The 22,077-nt window shown below is 35.9% G+C and overlaps 1 protein-coding gene across 1 annotated transcript in view; it reads left to right on the top strand.

Moving 5' to 3' along the window:
• Positions 1-3,556: 3,556 nt before the first annotated feature.
• SHOC1 (shortage in chiasmata 1) overlaps positions 3,557-22,077 on the top strand; it is an 83,586-nt gene continuing 65,065 nt past the window's right edge. The window contains 4 exon segments of the mRNA XM_043566687.1: positions 3,557-3,616; positions 7,389-7,512; positions 11,859-11,946; positions 18,719-18,903. Of these exon segments, the coding sequence (XP_043422622.1) occupies positions 3,572-3,616; positions 7,389-7,512; positions 11,859-11,946; positions 18,719-18,903 (442 nt within the window). The 5' untranslated portion in view covers positions 3,557-3,571.

The raw sequence follows: 22,077 nt of genomic DNA, 5'->3' as shown, positions 1-22,077 counted from the left end.
GGGATTTTACGTGGTTAAAGTGTGGTTTTAGGCAATGGATTGAGGAAGGGGAGATGGTTTTAGGCAATGGATTGAGGAAGGGGAGAAATCTCCGTATGTCTTAGGCTGGGGGGAGGAGATGGGATGCCAGCCCTAAAATTCACATTCACTTGTCTGTGGTCTTAAATAATTTTGGGAATAATATTCTATTATACATATGTACACTTTAACTATATACAATTTTTATTTCTCAATTACACTTCAGTAAAGCTGGGTGGAAAAAAGTTTGTGCCTTACTTCTCTGGCCTTGTGCATAAAAGCCTGACCTAATTATTTATATGCATTTCTATTTTGGCCCAGATACCTGTCAGGAGGTAGCACAAGAGACAGAAAATTTTCATAAACAGGTAAGGAAAAATATTTCAGGAATTGCTGCAATTCAAAAGTTGATTTTTTTAAATGTTTATTTATTTTTGAGATGGAGACAGAGCGTGAGCGGAGGAAGGTAGAGAGAGAGAGGGAGACACAGAATCCGAAGCAGGCTCCAGGCTCTGAGCTGTCAGCACAGAACCTGACGCGGGGCTTGAACTCACCAACTGTGAGATCATGACCTGAGCTGAAGTCGGACACCCAACCGACTGAGCCACCCAGGTGCCCCAAAAGTTGGTTATTTTAAAAATACCTTCTCTTTGGGGCGCCTGGGTGGCGCAGTCGGTTAAGCGTCCGACTTCAGCCAGGTCACGATCTCGCGGTCCGTGAGTTTGAGCCCCACGTCAGGCTCTGGGCTGATGGCTCAGAGCCTGGAGCCTGTTTCCGATTCTGTGTCTCCCTCTCTCTCTCTGCCCCTCCCCCGTTCATGCTCTGTCTCTCTCTGTCCCAAAAATAAATAAACGTTGAAAAAAATAAATAAATAAAATGCTGTCAGAAAAAAAAAAAAACCTTCTCTTTAACCATGATTTTGCTTGTTTTCAGGCCAATTTATCTCTCTTCCTATTTTTCCACTATTATAAGATGGGTTCAAATACCTGTAATGCAATGAAATAAAGTTGACAGGTGAAAGAAATTTTATGAATATATATGGTGTAGAGTATCTTATTTAAGTTCTGTATGTTCAGCATGAATTTAAACGATTAACTTCAATACAACAGTAATTATTATTTAAGGTAGCTGTTGAGAATGATGAATCTGAAAGCTGATAGAAGTACTAGGCTTCACAAGAAAGGAAATTTTAAGATAAAAGCTGACAATAACTGAATGGATAAACTAAGTAGAGTTGGTTGTTTTACTTAAAAAAAATTTTTTTTTAATGTTTATTTATTTTTGAGACAGAGAGAGACAGAGCATGAACGGGGGAGGGTTGGAGAGAGGGAGACACAGAACCTGAAGCAGCTTCAGGCTCCGAGCTGTCAGCACAGAGCCTGATACGGAGCTCCAACTCACGGACTGTGAGATCATGACCTGAGCTGAAGTTGGATGCTTAACCAACTGAGCCACCCAGGCGCCCTTGTTTTAAACTTTTTGAAGTGACTTCTAGAATGAGGCACAGGGGCGCCTGTGCCCCTCTCTCTGTCTCTCAAAAATAAATAAACATTTAAAAAAATTTAGAATGAGGCACAATCAGATAATGTTTTATGAAAGCACAATATCAAGAAGCGGAAATTCTAAATTAATATTTGCCTCAAAGATCAAGGACAGACTGTGTGGGAAAGGTATGGAAGTACAGTGACTGGAAATATTTCCAGAGAAGTAATCACCAGTAAAAAAAAAAAAAAAAAAAAAAAAAATGCTATGTTGGCATTATTTAATTAAGAGTGAAAGAGGACTCCAACACTATTCCCTACGTTTGTTGATACCACAGAATCAAACAATATTAGAAATAACCCAAATAACTTACTGGGTTTGTTTTCATTGGAAAGCTTATTGTAGTATACAAAATGGCTTCTGATTCATTAATCAAATAAAGTAATTGTATTCACTAACAAGTTTGCTCTTAGTTTTTATAGTACAGTAGTTGAGTAGTTAAGAATGTTCACTTGATGATGATTGAAAATAATAGATTCATAGTCAATTAATGTAGATGTACTCTTAAGGTCTTCTGGTGCAGTACTTTCAGTATAGATAAGGAAACAGGTAAACCTTAAACAAATTTAAAATAATAATGAAACTAAGGCAAAACCATTTGGATGAAAATGTTTATTTTACTCACTAAAAACTTACAAACAACCATATGAAGACTTCCTAGCTTACACCTGAATTCCCCAAAATATTTTAAGTGACTAATTAAAAGGCTGAAAACTATCTGATAAACTAGACTCTGTCCTAGAGTGACCCTTCCAGCCTATAACTGCTGTAGTTCACACATAAATGAGAATCATCTTGGACTCTTTCAGCATTCCAAATTTTACTTACTGTTTCATTAGATGAATTTGTTTATTTATCGATAATGACACATTGACCTAGGAATAATATGTCATAGTGGCTTTATTCCAAATGAGCTATTAGGAAATTCTAACTTCAGCCTTGTTTAAAAATTTTTTTTAAGTTTTTATTTTATTTTTTTAGTAATCTCTGTTTCCAGCATGGGGCTTGAACTCATGACCCCAAGATCAAGAGTTGAATACTCTTCTGACTGAGCCAGCCAGGTGCCCCTGGGCTTCTTATTTTTTACTTTTATTTTTTTTAAGTTTATTTATTTTGAGACAGAGAGAGAGAGAGAGAGAGAAAACGCACATGTGAGCAGGGGAGGGGCAAAGAGAGAGAGAGGGAGAGAGAAAATCCCAAGCAGGCTCTGTGCTGTGAGCGCAGTTGTCGATCTCATGAACTGTGAGATCATGACCTGATCTGAAATCAATAGTTGGACACTTAAAGCCATCCAGGTGCCCCATGGGCTTTTTATTTTTTAAGTAAGAGCAGAATTTCCCAAATTCTATTCCTCCACTTCAGCAAAGTTTTGCCTGTGGTTATGCTATTTCAGCACCACTTAAGAAATATGATTCTCTTGAGAAAACAACTGTACCAGTCTTGCGAATTCCTGCCTCTTTTGCAACAAAATGATCACAGTATATATTTCAATCTACCAACCAGAAGTTGTGTGGATTAAACAATATATGAACATATATGAAAAATATATGAACAATTTTATATCAACATGTTATTTTCATATTAGATTTAGATCATAGTAATAAATGTTATTTTTAGAGTTAACTTTTTTTTTTAATATAATTCAGCATCTTTTTAAAAATGAATGAACCAGGGGCACCTGGGTGGTTCAGTAGTTAAGCATTCAACTTTGGCTCAGGTCATGATTTCACGGTTTATGGGTTCGAGCCCTGCATCAGGTTCTGTGCTGACAGCTCAGAGCCTGGAGCCTGCTTTGGATTCTGTGTCTCCCTCTCTCTCTCTGTCCCTCCCTTGCTTGTGCTCTCTCTCTCTCAAAAATAAATAAACATTAAAAATAAAATAAAATGAATGAACCACAGTTTTGTGATTAAGAATGGTTTTCTACTCCTTGCTTTGCTATTTTACCAACATTTAATATTAATTTTTTTATTTCCAGATACTGAAATTTGTATGACTTTCAGAGAAAGAAGATATGTTTTCAACATTCAAATATTGTGCAATAGACTATTTATATGAGGTAGAGTGTTACTGGATCACTGACTACTAAGAATTATGATATAAAAAGTGCATTTATTACATGATTATGATAATTTTATAGTAGTCCTTAGATTAATCCTTATTCTAATTACTTTGAGATTTAAAATTTCTTCCCACTTTTTAAAAAAAAAATTTTTTTAATGTTTATTTATTTTTGAGAGAGACAGAGACAGAATGCGAGTGGGTTAGGGGCAAAGAGAGAGGGAGACACAGAAGCAGAAGCAGGCTCCAGGCTCTGAGCTGTCAGCACAGAGCCTGATGCGGGGCTTGAACTCACAAACCGTGAGATCATGACCTGAGCCGAAGTCGGACGCTCAACCAACTGAGCCACCCAGGTGCCCCGCTTCCCACTTTTAATATACCTTTAAAATACCACTTTTGGAAAGAAATTATTGACAATGTAACTGAATTTGAAGCTGTCAGCAGAAGAAAATAGAAACTCTTGGCAAATTTGGTTTCCTTTTATGAACGTTCTTGAGTGATCTTTCTTGAAAAGAATGGAGGGAAAGCAGCCCTAGTTATCTTTATGAGAAAATAACAGTAACAGCGTGTGTTGACCACTTAACTGTGGGACAGATACTTTGCTCTTTTCTTGGATTATGTCATTTGACCATCTAACTAGTCAAAGAGCTAGATGCCAGGATTACATAGGTTTTAGAATTTTACAGGTTAAGAAATTGATGCCTAGAGAACTTAAATAGCTTATACAAAGCTGAGATTTAAGTCCAGCGCATTGTTAAGAAACTAAATGGAATAGTCATCATACGACAATTCATTGTTCTTATGATCTTAATTGACTAGCGATATTTTGATTTTCTTTATAATCTTGACCTCATTACCAGGAAAAGAAATTACTCCAATGTAATTAAAACTGTTAACGTTTTATAGGAAAAAAGAGATATTTGGACATTTTCAAGTTTTATTTTTTTGATAACTGAGGGAGGTAAATGTGTTGTTATAACATATACATGGTAGGGAATCAGAAGTCATTGTTAAACAAATATATTTATAAATATATTGGCCACTTCAAAATTAGTCTGTATTCAAACATCCTCAGAATTTATCCTTGTTTATGGTATCTTAGTTTCTTCCTGGTGGATCGCACTCCATGGTATAGTACAAATATGATACTAATCAATGGCAAATCTTGAAAAAGTTGTAGGATTTTGTAAAGTTCATGAAAACAGTGTTGAGGCACCACTTAAATAACAGGTAAAGCTATTGTCAAATGAAGATCTTGCAATATTAGATTAGTTACAGATAAGAGGAAGACAATCGTTTGAATATTAAAGGAGTCAGAGATGCCTTGGGAATATTTTGCTTAAATATTTTTAAAAAATATCTTCTTTATGATCAAAGGTAAAGTAATGACTAATATCATGCATGTCATATAATATAGCTTATGGGAAAATTCTGACAAAAAAGCAATTATGATTATAAGCTAATTATAAACAACATTTTGTTTAGATATAAAATTTAATTTTTATAACTTTATTTCATTTTTTTTGGACAAAGTATAAATCAAGCTTTTTGGTTTTTTTACAATGCATCTTTGGTCTGCATTTTATTTATTTATTTATTTATTTATTTATTTTTATTTTTTTTTTTATGAAATTTATTGACAAATTGGTTTCCATACAACACCCAGTGCTCATCCCAAAAGGTGCCCTCCTCAATACCCATCACCCACCCTCTCCTCCCTCCCACCCCCCATCAACCCTCAGTTTGTTCTCAGTTTTTAACAGTCTCTTATGCTTTGGCTCTCTCCCATTCTAACCTCTTTTTTTTTTTCCTTCCCCTCCCCCATGGGTTCCTGTTAAGTTTCTCAGGATCCACATAAGAGTGAAACCATATGGTATCTGTCTTTCTCTGTATGGCTTATTTCACTTAGCATCACACTCTCCAGTTCCATCCACGTTGCTACAAAAGGCCATATTTCATTTTTTCTCATTGCCACGTAATATTCCATTGTGTATATAAACCACATCTTCTTTATCCATTCATCAGTTGATGGACATTTAGGCTCTTTCCATAATTTGGCTATTGTTGAGAGTGCTGCTATGAACATTGGGGTACAAGTGGCCCTATGCATCAGTACTCCTGTATCCCTTGGATAAATTCCTAGCAGTGCTATTGCTGGGTCATAGGGTAGGTCTATTTTTAATTTTCTGAGGAACCTCCACACTGCTTTCCAGAGCGGCTGCACCAATTTGCATTCCCACCAACAGTGCAAGAGGGTTCCCGTTTCTCCACATCCTCTCCAGCATCTATAGTCTCCTGATTTGTTCATTTTGGCCACTCTGACTGGCGTGAGGTGATACCTGAGTGTGGTTTTGATTTGTATTTCCCTGATAAGGAGCGACGCTGAACATCTTTTCATGTGCCTGTTGGCCATCCGGATGTCTTCTTTAGAGAAGTGTCTATTCATGTTTTCTGCCCATTTCTTCACTGGGTTATTTGTTTTTCGGGTGTGGAGTTTGGTGAGCTCTTTATAGATTTTGGATACTAGCCCTTTGTTCGATATGTCATTTGCGAATATCTTTTCCCATTCCGTTGGTTGCCTTTTAGTTTTGTTGGCTGTTTCCTTTGCTGTGCAGAAGCTTTTTATCTTCATAAGGTCCCAGTAATTCACTTTTGCTTTTAATTCCCTTGCCTTTGGGGATGTGTCGAGTAAGAGATTGCTACGGCTGAGGTCAGAGAGGTCTTTTCCTGCTTTCTCCTCTAAGGTTTTGATGGTTTTCTGTCTCACATTTAGGTCCTTTATCCATTTTGAGTTTATTTTTGTGAATGGTGTGAGAAAGTGGTCTAGTTTCAACCTTCTGCATGTCGCTGTCCAGTTCTCCCAGCACCATTTGTTAAAGAGGCTGTCTTTTTTCCATTGGATGTTCTTTCCTGCTTTGTCAAAGATGAGTTGGCCATACGTTTGTGGGTCTAGTTCTGGGGTTTCTATTCTATTCCATTGGTCTATGTGTCTGTTTTTGTGCCATGGTCTGCATTTTATTTAAATTACTTTAACTCATCTTTCCATTTAGTTTTGGGTGATCAAGGCCTCTTATTTAATATGTATAACACCTTCAGCAAACTCTTGGGAAGTGATGCAAAAAACTATCATTTGTCCTAATTAAAAGAATAATGAATTCTGTGGGAGGTTGAGAGTCACTGAGGAAAAGCTTCATAGAGGAGATATTGCTTTAGATGGGCCTTGAAAGATAAATAGAATTTTGATAACCTGAGAATAGCAGGGCATTTTTCCAAGGCACACTGTAGACCACAGGGTTGAAGAAATACTTTTTGTTTATTGATATTTTTTTTAAAGATAGAGACATATTTGCTGGTTGTCACAAGTTTAATAATTTGTAGACATAGAAAATCAAATTAAGACAGCTATATTGTACTGCTAAGTGAGAAAAAAGCACATTGCTAAGTGGCATACTGTATAAATGATGTGGTCTCATTTTTGTCCAACATACCACACACACACACACACACACACACACACACTCACACACAAATTTTAGCCTAACCTACTAAGAGAATTTTGTGGAAAATATGCCAAAGTATAACTGATATTGCTAGGGACCTTGACTGTCTCAGTTATGTGTTTCTGTGTTATTTGATATTTTATAATGAGCAGGTATTGCTTTTAAATAAAAATAATATAAATTGAAAAGAATAGAGAATTTTAATATTCTGAACACTGATAGTTAAATCTGATAAACATATTAAAAGATTTTATAATCTTTCTTACATAGAATATAGTTAGAAAGAAGTTTTGCAGAGATGCTTTGTTGCTTCGAGTCCCTTCATGTTTATATCAAGATGGAAATTATTATGCAGGAGTTATTGATAATAAGTATAGGAGGCCATGGATGAGAGGTATGTTTTATTTTTATTTCTCAAAAATCTATTTTAAAAATGATTTTAGAGTTTAGCACAGTAAATTATTAAGAAAATACAGTGCTTTCCTTATAAAATAAAAATGCATTGCATTTATTCATATCAGAATTCCAAGAAGGTTACAAATTAACATTTTTATGACAATTTAGGTGACAAAGTAGGGAATTGGGAAGCTTATACTAGATATGAATAGAACAAATAAAAAATATGTAAGTGATGAAATCTTTAAATATTCTAGCCTTATAAACACTTATTGTATTATATAATAAGGTCTTGCTTAACTGTAGGAGGGCTACTTTAAAATGTAATGATACATTGAATATAAAACTATTTTTTTCTATTTTTTTTAAATTTAATTTACATTCAAGTTAGTTAGCTTATAGTGCAACAGTGATTTTAGGGATAGATTCCTTAATGCCCCTTACCCATTTAGCCCATCCCCCCTCCCAGAACCCCTCCAGTAACCCTCTGTTTGTTCTCCATATATAAGAGTCTCTTATGTATAAACCTACTTTTAAATGTTTGTGTACAAAATGTTATTTTTTGCTCTTATCATGTCATGGATTTAAGAAAGAGGAAGCCTTCCATAGAGGAGTCAAGTCAGTTAACAACATTTATTCAGCATGTATTATGGACCAGGCACTGTTTTTTGGGTGCTAAGGACAGTGGCTAATAAGACAAAAATAATTCCTTCCTTTCGTGGGTTTTCAGACTGGTAAGAAGGATGCAGCAATAAAACAATTAAATATATACACTAATGTCTGGTATTAATAAATGTGTAGAGAAGACACAATAGTGTAATGTGATACGAAATTTGGTAGGGAGCACTATTTCCTAGGATAGTTAGGGAAGGGGGCAAACAGTTGAGTGGAGTTCTGAATGATGAGAGGGCAACAACCATAAAAAGATATGGGAGAGAAGGCTTTCAAGCAAAGGCAAAGTTCCTGACTCAGGAATAAACTTGATGTGTGTAATAACCAGAAAATTAGGCCATTGTGACAAGTTAATTAAAAGGGATATCTGAGAGGTAGGCAGCTTTTGAAAGATGTAAGATGTTGTAGGCTATAATATGGAGTTTATTTGTTTATATTATGGCTAATGTGGTAAATCATTTCCAGTTTTTAAAAAGGGAGTGACATAACCTGATTTATGCTTTAGAAAGATCATTCTGGTTGTTTGGAGTATGGAAAGGCAAGAATAGGGATGGTAGAATCAATCAGAAAGCTGTCATATTGGTTCAGAATCTAGACTGCTTAGTAAATCTACCCTCTATGTAAAAGATGATAGTGTCTTGAACTAGGCTTATAGTAATGGAGGTGCGAGAAGTGTTTGAATTGAGACTATTTTAGAAGTCTAACCAACAGTGAGAGGATTAAAGAAAAAAATAGAACAATAAAGAGTTTCCTCTAGGTTTTTGACCTGAGCAAGTGGGTGGATGGTAGTACTGTTTCCTAAGATAAGGAAAGGCTCGTGGGGAAGCCAAAATGTGGCTGGAGTTAATAGCTCTGCTTTGGCTGGGTCAAAATGCCTATTTAGGCATCTCAGTGAAGGCATCAAGAAGGCAATTGGTTATATTAATCTTGAGCACAGCTAGAGTTTCAGGTTGGAGTAATCATAAATCATATATAGATTATACATAAATTTATGGAACTGGATGAAGTCACTGAAAGCATGAGTATATATAGCGCAGAGAGCCTAGGACAGAGCCTCAGAACATTCCAACAGTTAAAAGGCAAAACTAGATTAGATGACAAGTGAGATAGAAAAGCCAGCTATTGTGGAATTCTAAAAAAAAAAAAAAAAAAGTTTCAAGCAAAATTAAGTGGTCAAAAGTACTGGTTCCTGTTAAAGTATCAAGTAAGATGAAGATAGTGACCATTAGTTTGACTAAATGTAGGTCATCAATGACCTTGGTAAGAGTAGTTTAACTGGAATATTGGTATGGAGGCCTGATTGGAATATGCTGAGCAAGAATGAGAAGTGGGATGTGAGGTGGTAAATATAGGCAAATCTTTTGAAGAATTTTGCTATGAAGTAAAATAGAAAACTGAGGCACTAGCTGAAGGAGAAGTGCAATAAAAAGAGGGTTTTTTTCTTCTCTTTTTTTTTTTTAGATGTGTGATTAAAAAAAATATGTGTCATAAGGAAAGAGACGATAAAATGTTTGTTTGCCAGTGGAAATGATCTTGGTAAAAAGAGAGAAACTAATGATGTAGGAAAGAAAAAGGGTAGCTTAGTAAAGGGGGATAGTATCAAGAGCACAGTTGGAGGAGTTGGTATTATATAGAAGCCAGAATATTTCTTCCATTATGATAGATAGGAAGGCAGGGTTTGTAGGTACTTAGTCCAATGAGATGGTAGAATTGGTGGTAGAAGATGAGGTAGTTCTTCTCTGTATCAGTTTTCTATGTGAAGTCATGGCCATAGACTGAGACTAAGTAGGGGATGAGTATCAAAATTTTGAGAAATGAAAGTGTTACATAATTGTCTTAAAGAATGAGAAAGCCAGTTTGATTAGGAAGGCATACTTTTATCATCTGTTAATGATGGATGCCTATTTGAAATTTATGGTCATGGGTGGCACAGTCAGTTAAGCCTCTGACTCTTGATCTCAGCTCAGGTCATGATCTCACATTTTGTGGGTTTGAGCCCCACATCAGGATCTGTGCTGATGGCTGGGAGCCTGCTTGGGATTTTGTCTATCCTTCTCTCTGCCCCTCCCTTGCTTGTGCGTGCTCTCAATCTCTCTCTCCCTCAAAATAAATAAATGAAAACTTTAAAAACTTAAAAAAAAAGAAATTTTGGTCATAATCTGAAATGAGTTCATTCAGCATGACTGGATGACTTTTTTTCCAATAATTTTTAGCTGTCCTAGTGTGTGTACACAAGGTGGAGAGTGGGGGTTTTCCTGAGTGAATACAAGGGAAAAAGAGGCAAGGGAATCAAGAGTCTTTTAAAGGGAGTAGTTATGGGACTGGCTATCGAGACTAAAGTGTGTAAGAAAGGAAGTGAGGACATGAGGGAGGATGAATATTATAAAAATGGAATGAATCTCAATCAGACTGGAAATAAGAAGAAAAACAGTTTTCATGAAACTGCTTCTCTAAAAGTACAAAAGGAAAAAATTAGTTTATCATTTATTCCTATTTCTTTTCCTCTTTTTAAAAATATCAATAACATTAACAGCCAAAATTTAATGGATATTATTTATTGGATATTATTATTTATTTATTCGATATTATTGGTATGTCAGGAATTGTTCTGATACGTTTATATGTTTCATCCCATTTAATCAACAACACAATGAAAAGGCAATTATTATTATTTCTAATTTGTAGATAAGGACACTAAGATACAAAGCAGTTAAGAGATTTACCCAAGATCATACAGTTAATAAGTAGCAATACATGTATTGAAATCTAGGCAGGATAATTCCAGAATCTGTACTCTATTTTTTTTCTTTTTAAGTTTATTTTTATTTATTTTGAGAGAGAGAGAGCTGGGCAGAGGCAGAGAGAGAGAGGGAGAGAGAGAATCCCAAGCAGGCTGTGCACTGTCAGCACAGAGCCCAGTGGCGGGGCTTGATCCCACAAACTTTGAGATCATGACCTGAACTGAAATCAAGAGTCAGATGCTTAACCAACTGAACCACTCAGGTGCCTCCAGAACCTATACTCTTGACCACTACACTTTCATATATTTTTTTTAATGACATGCAAACTCAGACATTAAGTAATTTGTCTAAAATAATAACTAGTAAGAAGTAACATTGGTGGTAGAATGCAGCTCCTTTGACTCTTAACTTCACTCAGTCACTTCCTCTGACATTAGTATATGACATGATCCTTTTAGGAAACCAAGGGTCGAATTTGAGAGACAAGCTATAGACACCTAAAATTTCAAAATATGGCTGTTGTGATTATGTACCAGAGTGAGTGCTACTGACAATATTATGGCCCTTCGAGGGGAATATATCAGAGTGAGCTGAAATGGTTAATAATAAAAGCTTTATGAGGAATAATACAAGTTGTTGAACAGGAATATCTAGGATGGTAAGGCTGTATGAGCAAAAGAGAGATTGTAAAGATGAGGATGGTATGTGCAGGTGGTATTGTTCTGACTATAGTTGAGGGATTTTTTTGGGGGGTGAGTTGTAATAATGAGAATGATTATTTAAATATCTGGAATCTGGTATAATTTTGGGAAAAATTACATTTGTGAACAAAGAAAGATAACACCATGATATAAAAGATTCATATTTAGCTTCCTTGTATTAAGTGTAAAAGAAAATTCTAGAAGCTAATATTTACCATTCTGCTTTCTAGCTTCAGCTGTTTCAGTGCCGGGAGTGACAGATCTCTCAGTCTTGGATCAATGGAAAGCAAGTCTCTTTGTGGAGGATTTTCTTGAGAAGTATGTGTCCTTAACCTCAATCTCCCTTTACATCTAGGAGATAAACATTAAGTTCTCCAGACACCTGAAGAGAGAAGATCCTTTCCTTTGTACCCTAACAGATTTTATTCTTTTATCTGAAGAAAAAGCCCTAATCTGAACCACAAAGGGGGATTTATACCCTCTTTGAAAAATTTTTTTTTGTTTATTTATTTTGAGAGGGAGAGAGAGAGAGAAAGAGGGATCCCAAGCAGGCTCCTCACTGTGACAGCACAGAGCCCAATATGGGGCTTGAACTCACGAACCATGAGATCATGACTTGAGCCAAAATCAAGAGTCAGTTTCTTAACTGACTGAGCCACCCCTCCACCCTGACTTATACCTTCTTTTTATCTTCTCATTTCACATATTAACTGTTCTCTATGCATTTGTGTTACAAAAGACACATGAAAATAAAGCAAATATGTTATTATGCTTTTAATTAGTAAGGAAACTTCTTATAGAAAATGTCTATAGAACACCTTATATTAAAACCAGTTTTTGGGGGGCACCTGGGTGGCTTAGTTGGTTAAGTGACTGACTCTTGATTTTGGCTCAGGTCATGATCTCACAGTTCATGAGATTGAGCCCTGTGTTGGGCTCTGTGCTGACAGCATGGAGCCTGCTTGGGATTCTCTCTCTCCCTTTCTCTCTGCCCCAACCCTACTCATCCTCTCTCTCTCTCTCTCTTTCTCAAAAAAATAAATAAACTTTAAAAAATAATAAAATAAAGTAAGTCTTTTATCCTATAGTATAATGCAGATTTAAGGCTATTTTCTAACATACTTTGTCAAAACATTACTTAGTTCAGTCGTCAAATATTTATTATATATCATCCTATGTGATGCAAGTCTCTGCTCTCAAAGAACACAAGAAACTAGGGAGTAGAGATTTATAAACTAATTACAATACAATATGGGAAGTATAATGACAGAGGTAGGAACACAGAACATAATATACGGAAGAACATCTAACCCAGTCTACATTATTAATATAGACATAAATTAGAGATTCCAGTGCAAAGGTAAAGAGTTTGTTGCTTTACTTTGTACAAAGAGTGCTGATCAGGGGCACCTGGGTGGCTCAGTTGGTTAAACATTTTTGTTGTTGTTGTTAAGTTAGCAAATATACAGTGTAGTCTTAGCTTCAGGAGCAGATTCCTGTGATTCATCACTTACGTACAACACCCAGTGCTCATCCCAGCATCTGACTCTTGACTTTGGCTCAGGTCACGATCTAATGATTCATGAAATGGAACTCCACATCAGGCTCATTGCTGACAGCGCAAAGCCTGTCTGGGATTCTCTTCCTCTGTCTCTGTCCCTCCCCTGCTCATGTACGTGCATGCATGTGTTTTCTCTCTCTCTCTTTCTCAAAATAAACAAATAAACTTAAAAAAAAAAGAGTGCTGACCTAGGAAGGATATAGTTATTATTCATGTTTTCAGGTTTTTAATAATTTAAGTTGTCCTTAGTTGTGCTGGAAAGAAACAAATTACCTGTTTAAATGTGTCCAGACTCAAAATCCTGAGAAGCCCATTTTTTTTTGAGAGAGAGAGAGAAAGAGTGTGTGAGCTGGGGAAAGAGGCAGAGAGAGAGACAGAGAGAATCCCAAGCAAGCTCCATGCCTAGCATAGAGCCAGACATGGGGTTTGATCCCACAACTCTGGAATCATGACCTGAGCTGAAATCAAGAGTTGGATGTTCAACTGACAGAGCCACCAGGTGCCCCCCAAATACCATTTCTATCATCTAGGAATTTAAAAGTCAGATTAGGAAGATAATATATAAACATTATTTATAATTAAAAATTATAAATTAATTATAACAAAAATTAACCTTGTAAGGATTAAATGATAATATGACTATCATATAGTCTATCACAAGGCCTAAGGCCAACACAAGGTATGTATTGCATGACTAAACTGAGCTGTGAGGAAGCAGGAAGATGTAGTTAAAAGAGCTCTGCTCCATGAAATCCAAAAGATGTGGATTTCAAGTCTTGATTTGAAACGTCAAAGTCAAGTACTACTTACTTTGACAAGTTCTTGTCTCTCTGTGACCCTCATTCTCTTTGTCATTATAATGATGCTGGAGCAGTGCTTCTCAAACTTTAATGTGCATATGAATCACCTGAGGATCTTATTAAAAATGGAGATCCTGATTCAATTGGTCTGTGTTGGGGCCTGAGATTCTGCACTTCTAATGTGCTCCTAGGTGTGCTAATGCTGCTGGCCCAAGAACCTACTTTAAGTAACAAGAAACAAGATGATCTCTAAGATCTCTTCACCCTATGAGTTAGATTGGTAGGGCTGTGCATTTATAAGCAGGAGAGATCAGCTTCACAAAGAAGTAGGAACTGGGCTTGAGCTGGACATTGAAGGAGAAAATAACTAGAGAGAAAGTATTTCAACCAAAGGAAACAGCATATTTGAAAGCATATCAAGAATATACAGTAAGTTCCAATAAAGGCAGTGATCTGGCTACTTTGATTCAAACAAGATTCATGTATGAGAGAAATGGGAGGCCCTGAAAGAATGGACACCTCACCATACCTGACCTTACATTCATTTTGCAGCACCAAGATAGAGTCCATGACAAAGAAGGTGGACCTGTGGCACCACCTAGAATCACATTTACATTTCTTGGCTTCTCTGTAGCTAAACATAGCCATGTGACTAAGTTCTTCCCAATGGAATATTAAGCAAAAGAGGCTTATTCAAGCTCTGGGGAATGTCCTTGAAAGGAAGCAGCCATGTTTTTCTCCTTCACTTTTCTCCTTCCCAATGCTGGAATAGAGATGTAATGACTGCCTACAGCAACCAGCTTGGATTATACTGACAAGAACTAAACGTAGGAGTCAATGAGTGGAACAAAAGGATACTGCATCCCCTCTACCACCACACCACTCTCCCAGCATTTCCATGTGGTCGCTAATCCAGAAGCTCTTTGAACCCCATCTTTTTGGTTTCCTATGAAGGCTTCATTACACACACGTTTGATTAAATTGTAGATCATTGGCGATTGATTCAACCTCCAACCCTTGTCTCCTCCCTGGAGAGCAGAGGGATGGGTCTGAAATTCTAGCCCTCTGATCACATGATTGGTTCTCTGGGCAACAGGCAGTTTTCCAAAAGTCACCTCATTAACATAACCAAATATACCTTTATCACTTTCAATACTTAGGAAATTCCAAAGGCCTTAGGAGTTCCTTGCCATAAATAGAGATGAAGACAAAATACACATTTCTTATTATAAAACACAATATGGGGCACCTGGATGGCTCAGTCGGTTAGGCATCTGACTTCGGCTCAGGTCATGATCTCATGGCTTGTGGGTTCGAACCCCACATCAGGCTCTGTGCTGACAGCTCAGAGCCTGGAGCCTGCTTTGGATTCTGTGTCTCCCTCTCTCTCTGCCCCTCCTCCACTTGTGCTCTGTCTCTCTCTGTCTCTCAAAAATGAATAAATGTAAAAAAAATTTTTTTTAAATAAAACACAATATGACACATACAATATGGGATCTTTTGTGCTGGCTTCTTTCACATAGCAAAATGTTTTCAAGGTTCATCTGTGTTGTAGCATGTATTGACACTTCATTTTTTGGGGGGCCAAATAATATTCCATTGTGTGGACATAGCACATTTTATTTATCCATTTTTAGTTGATAGACATTTAGGTTGTTTTCAGTTTTGGGCAAGTATGAGTAATGCTGCTATCAAGATCTGTGGATGAGTTTTTGTGCATACATATCATTTAATTTCTCTAATAGTGGAATTGCTAGATCACATGGTAACTCAGTGTTTAACTGTTTGAAGAATTGCCAAATTTTTCAAGCAACTGTACCATTTTGCATGTCTACCCACAGTGTATAAAGGTCACAATTTGTTTACATCCTTGCCAACACTTATTGTTTGCTGTCTTTCTGATTATAGCCATCCTAATGGGTGGCTCATTGTATGTCATTGTACTTTGATTTGCATTTCCCTCATGGCTAATGATGTTTAGCATCTTTTTATGTAATTATTGGGCTTTATCTTCTTTGAGAAAATGTTTATTCAAGTTCTTTGCACATTTTTTAGTCGGTTTATATGTCTTTTTATAATTGAATTTTAAGGGTTTGTTATATATTCTAGATACAAGTCTCTTATCAGATACATGATTTATAAATATTTTCTTCTGTGGATTGTCTTTTTGCTTTCTTGATGGTATCCTTTGGAGCGCATTTTTTTTTTATTTTGATGAAGTCCAATCTATCCATTTTTTCTTTTGTCACTTGGGCTTTTGGCATCATATCTGAGAAGGCTTTGCTTAATCCAAATCATGAGGATTTACTCCTCTTTTCTTCTAGGACTTTGCCTGGAATTTTTTTTTTTAAGACACAAATCAGATCATGTTATAACTTACTGACCATATGCCATTGCATGTAGAGTAAAATCCAAAGTTCTTGCCAGATGTTATAATGTCCAACATGATCTTGTCCCTGCCTATGTATCTAACCTTATTCTGTTCCAGTCACCCTGTTCTTTCTGCTTTTCTTAGAATATGCCAACCTTGTTCCCCAGAGTACCCTACGATTATCCAGGTAGCTGTGGAATTATCAGCTCCTCAGCTGGCTGTTCATTAACTACCCTCTCTAAAATATACCTCTTACCAACCCTCTGGCTGTTACTTGAAGTCCTAATATTTTATTCATAACAGTTTTCCCCCACCTGACATTATGTTATTTGTTTGTTTGTTTGTTTATCATCCTACTAATAGGTAAACTTCATGAGGGTAAGAACACTGTTTTGTTTTACCACTCCATTCTCAGTGCCTAAAATGGTGTTAGCACATTATAGACACTCAGTAAATATTTCTTTTAGATTAAGGAATTAGTGAATTGGAGTGGATGAATTTACCCAAGTACCATGATATGGAAAGACAGCAAACACCATCTAGATTGGAAGCCTGGGAAATACCAGTATCTACAGGTTAGGCAGAGGAGGAGACACCAGTGAGCAAAGAATAGATAATATTGGACAAGGAGGTAGGAGGAGATCCAGGAAATACTTTTCTTCATAGAACATTTATATCTAGGGAAAGAGATTTCTCTGGGTTTTCTCAAAACGGTACTACCAAGGATTATTACAAAGTGCTCACCCTACCAGTAATATTTAAAACCAAAAGGATAACTGTGATATAAGTGCTAAACTTAAGTGTATAAAGATTCACATAGGAATCAATGGTCTTATGAGTAATATGGACCTGGGTGAGTTGAAAATTTTTTTCTTGTACCTTGCATTATCTTAAAGAGTAAAGGAGAAACTTTAGAGAATTTTCTGTATGTGATTTGAAGATATGGCATATTCATTTTTCTCCAGTTACATTGGGGAGTTATATTGATTTTGGTTCTCTCAGTCTGTGTAGGGAATCAGTGAGACTAAAATAGTTTAGGATATCAGGGAGAAAAAGGTATATTAGAATATATAGCTAAAAGGTGTATTAGACTGTGTAGCCAATAATATATTTATTTGTTAGAAAATTCATTAAAAAGACCTCTTATAAGGGGGCACCTGGGTGGCTCAGTTGGTTAAGTGTCCAGCTTCAGCTCAGGTCATGATCTCACAGCTTGTGAGTTCAAGCCCTGCATCAGGCTTGCTGCTGTCAGTGCAGATCCTGCTTTGGATCCTCTGTCTGCCCCCCCTCCTTCCTCCCCCAATCATGCTTTCTCTCTCTCTCTTTCTTTCTCTCTCTCTCAAAACTAAATAAACATTATTTTAAAAATCTCTCATAAGTCCAAATATCCCAATGTTACAGACAGTGACAGATATACCTGGATGAATCAGCAAACAGGCAAAGTATGGGCAAAGTCAAGGGAGACAAAAAATGTGCCCAGATTAAGCAACTGCAGGAAGTTGTTAACACTCTAAGCTTGAAGCAGCAAAAGGACTGAGCAGTAATCAACCCAGTAAGAACTGCAGCTAGTTATAGGAGAGGGGCTGTCTGACAAGAGATGTAACCATTGGTAGAAGAATGCAGCCACTTTGAAACTGGCCCAGAAGAGAAGGATTTGGGAAGAAGAATATCCAGACCTCTCTTCCCACCTTTGATCTCCTGCCAATGCTTCCTATTGGCTTCCTATTGGCTGAACCCAACCAGAAGCCAGAGGGCAAGAGAGTTTAGTTTGGTCATGGAGATCAGCTTCCTAGTTTGAAGAACAGAATATAAAATGTTGGATAGTGATATGGAAAAGCAGACATTGAATACCCAACACTATGGCAATTTGGCAATGCATGGCAAATCTGCATACCTTTAACCTCATCATTTCTGTTTTTAGGAAACATTTTGAGAAAACAATTAGGCAAGTGCATAAAGATATTCCTTGCATTATAATAGCAAATGATTACAACAAATTTAAATTGCCAATAATAGGGAACTGTTTGAGTCAATTATGGTTTACCAATACAATAGGATCCTGTTCATGTGTTCAAAAATAAAGTGAGTGTACATTGATTGATATGTAAATGTACTCATATTTTATTGTTTACCAGAAAAGGCAGGTTTCATATGTGCATGAATCCACTTTTGTGTAAAAATATTCAAAAGTAATTTAAAAAGTACACAATTTTTTAAATCTCTTGAGTATTGGGGCTATGGGTAATTTTTCTCTGTGTCTGTTGGAATTTTGTAATTTTACAATGAACATATACTATTTGTTAAATAAAGATGCTTTAAAATGACATACATAAAATCAGTAATTTTATACTGTCATAGAAAAACAATCACAGGAATGGTGACCCAGATTAACTGTGAATTTGAGGAAGTTGTTCCAAGTTCAAACCCAAACTCCCAAAGTGAAGTAGAGGAAACCAGTTTATACACCCATGAGGACTACACTGAAGTCTTTACACTTGTCAGCGGTTTAGAAAAATATCCAGCACTTCAAGCACAGAATGAAGGTAAAACATTTGTTATTTCTATCATTATAAAACATATCTTAGTAACATACAGTTGTTCATTTTGGTGAATTTTTTTAATTGGATTTTTAATTTTTCTATTTTATTAAAGGTATCCACCTGCAAAATTATAATTCCAAGCTTTGCCACATTATGGAAATACTTGTCTTTCATCTTCATCCCCTTTTTGTGAATTTGGTTGTTTTTGGAGTTTATGTGTGCTGGGCCTCAAAATAGCATCAGGGACTTGATCATAGTGTGTTCACATCATATTACTACAATGATATTAGCATCTGTGCAAGGATCTGATGACACAGCAACCTGGTATAACTTTAAAGTAGTAGATTATTAAATGATGGCTGTATTTTATTTTCCAAAATATACTAAAGATTTTCTGTCTCATCTAATTTATGTGAAACTATAATTCAAAGTAGAGATGGAATAGTTGCAGTATTAGATCAGGAAATTCACCTAGTTTTTACAAACTTACCATAAATAATAATTAAAGTACATTTTATCCAAATTATATTTCAAATTTTCATCTTCCTAAAAGGTGTTGAATTCTTCCAACTTGCTGAGAACTACTTTTCTTGTATGTGGAACAGCCTATTCCCTTTTAAAATAAAAAGACTTAAAGTTTAAGGTATGCTATAGCTTGAGCTACAATAACCTAACAGATAAATAATATATAATAATTTGGTCCTTTTACTACTGTTTTTATGCAAATACATAAATTGTGTATAAGATTTTTAATGTTGGCAAACAGGTGTGTGATGATATAGAGTTAAATCCCTCTTATAGTTTGAGATGAAAGAGAGTAAGAAATTTCATTAAAGACTAAACTTGAGAGAATGATGTATTAGGAATAATCTGAATTTGGAGTCAGAGGATTTGATCATAGTCTGAATCTACTCTTAAAAAGTGGTGCAATTTGGGGACGGTTATTAAAAATTATGGTTTTCAATTTTCTTCTATAATTTCTTTTAATTCTTCTAATTTTCTTATAAAAATGTGGGGATTCAGGGGTACCTGGGTGGCTCAGTCGACTGAACACCTTATTCTTGATTTCAGCTCAGGTCATGATTTCAGGGTTGTGAGATAGAGCTGTGTATTTGGCTTCACGCTGAGTGTGGATCCTGCGTAAGATTCTCTCTCTCCCTCTTCCCCTCCTTACTGCTTGTGCACTCTCTGTCTCTAAAAATAAAAAAATAAAATTAAAAAAAATAATAGAAATATAGGGATCAACTAATATATATGTACATGTAAAGAGATGGTGTATAAAAATAACAGATACACAAACATAGCTATTATTATTAATGTGGAAAACCAGAAGCTGTTATTGGCAAACTTCATAATATCTACCATCAACTAGAGTCAGAAGCTTCTTTAACTACTATTCACTGAATGAAAATATGCTTGGGTCGGGTGCCTGAGTGCCTCGGTTAAGTGTCCGACTTTGGCTCAGGTCATGCTCTCATGGTTCATGGGTTTGAGCCCAGTGTTGGGCTCTATGCCAGCTCAGAGTCTGGAGCTGGCTTCAGATTCTGTATCTCCCTCTCTGTCTCTGCCCCTCCCCTGTTTGGGCTGTCTCTCTCTCTCTCTCAAAAATAAGTAAACATTAAAAAAATTTTAAGAAATATGCTTGGGTTTCCTAAATATATATCCTATATTGCCTTTGGGGTCTTATGTCATTAGACATCATTTTATAAATTTACATTTGCAATTTTATTTATTTTCTTTGCAGCTATATTGATTGCTGCCAGATTTATAGATACTTTGGTCTCAATGTTTAAATCAAAAGGAATGCATTATGCTTTGAAATTCAGTTGCTACTGTAAATTCTCTTAAAAGTATGTCATTAATTACTAAATTATAAGTTGATTTCAAAACATATATTTCTTTAAGACAAAAACAGTGGGTAATTTTCTTTTATTGTTTGTTGGTTTGTTGATATGTAGTAATTTTGCTACAACATTCACATGTTATTTGTCAGTAAATGTAATAATTTTATGCATATCCTTTTAGACATCCCAGTAATATATAATCAAATGTAAATGTAGTTTTATTTTTAATTTAATGTAATATAATTTAATTTAAAAATTTCTACGTTTTTATTTAAATTCTAGTTTAATATTGGTTTCAGGAGTAGAATTTGGTGATTCATCATAACAAGTGTCCTCTTTAATACCCATCACCCATTTATCTCATCCCCCATCCACCTCCCTCCATCAACCTTCAGTTTGTTCTCTATTGTTAAGAGTCTCTTATGGTTTGCTTCCCTCTCTCTCTCTTTTCTTTTTCCCTACCCATATGTTCAGCAATTTTGTTTCCTAAATTCCACATGTGAGTGAAATCATATGGTAGCTTTCTCTCTCTGACTTATTTCGCTTAACATAATATCCTCTAGCACCATCCACATCATTGCAAATGGTGAAATTTCATTCTTTCTGATGGCTGAATGATATTCCACTGTATATATAAACCACATCTTCTTTGTCCATTCATCAGTTGATGGACATTTGGGCTCTTTCCATAATTTGTTTTTGATAATGCTGCTATAAACATCAGGGTGTGTGTACCCCTTTCAATCTGTATTTTTGTCTCCTTTAGGTAAATACCTAGTACTGCAATTGCTGAATTATAAGGTAGTTCTATTTTTAACTTTTTGAGGAACCTCCATACTGTTCTCCAGAGTGGCTGCACCTGTTTGCATTCCCACCAACAGTGTAAAAGGGTTCTCCTTTCTCTGCATCCTTGCCAGTATCTGTTGTTTTCTGTATTGTTAATTTTAACCATTTTGATAGGGTGTAAGGTGATATCTCATTGTGGTTTTGATTTGTATTTCCCTGATGATAAGTGATATTGAGCATCTTTTCATGTGTCTGTTAGCCATCTGGATGTCTTCTTTGGAAAAATGTCTATTCATGTCTTCTGCCCATTTCTTAATTGGATTATTTGTTTTTCAGGTGTTGAGTTTGATAAGTTCTCTATAGATTTTGGAGACTCATCCTTTATCAGATATGTCATTTGAAAATATGTTCTCCCATTCTGTAGGCTGGCTTTTAGTTTTGTTGTTTCCTTTGCTGTGCAGAAGATTTTTATCTTGATGAAGTCCCAATAGTTCATTCTTGCTTTTGTTTCCTTTGCCTCTGGTGGCATGTCTAAGAAGAAGTTGCT

Source organism: Prionailurus bengalensis, chromosome D4 (assembly GCF_016509475.1).
Source record: "Prionailurus bengalensis isolate Pbe53 chromosome D4, Fcat_Pben_1.1_paternal_pri, whole genome shotgun sequence".
In the NCBI taxonomy this organism is placed as follows: domain Eukaryota; kingdom Metazoa; phylum Chordata; class Mammalia; order Carnivora; family Felidae; genus Prionailurus; species Prionailurus bengalensis.
Note: the sequence above shows the minus strand (reverse complement) of the source record. Positions and strands in the feature narration are given on the sequence as shown.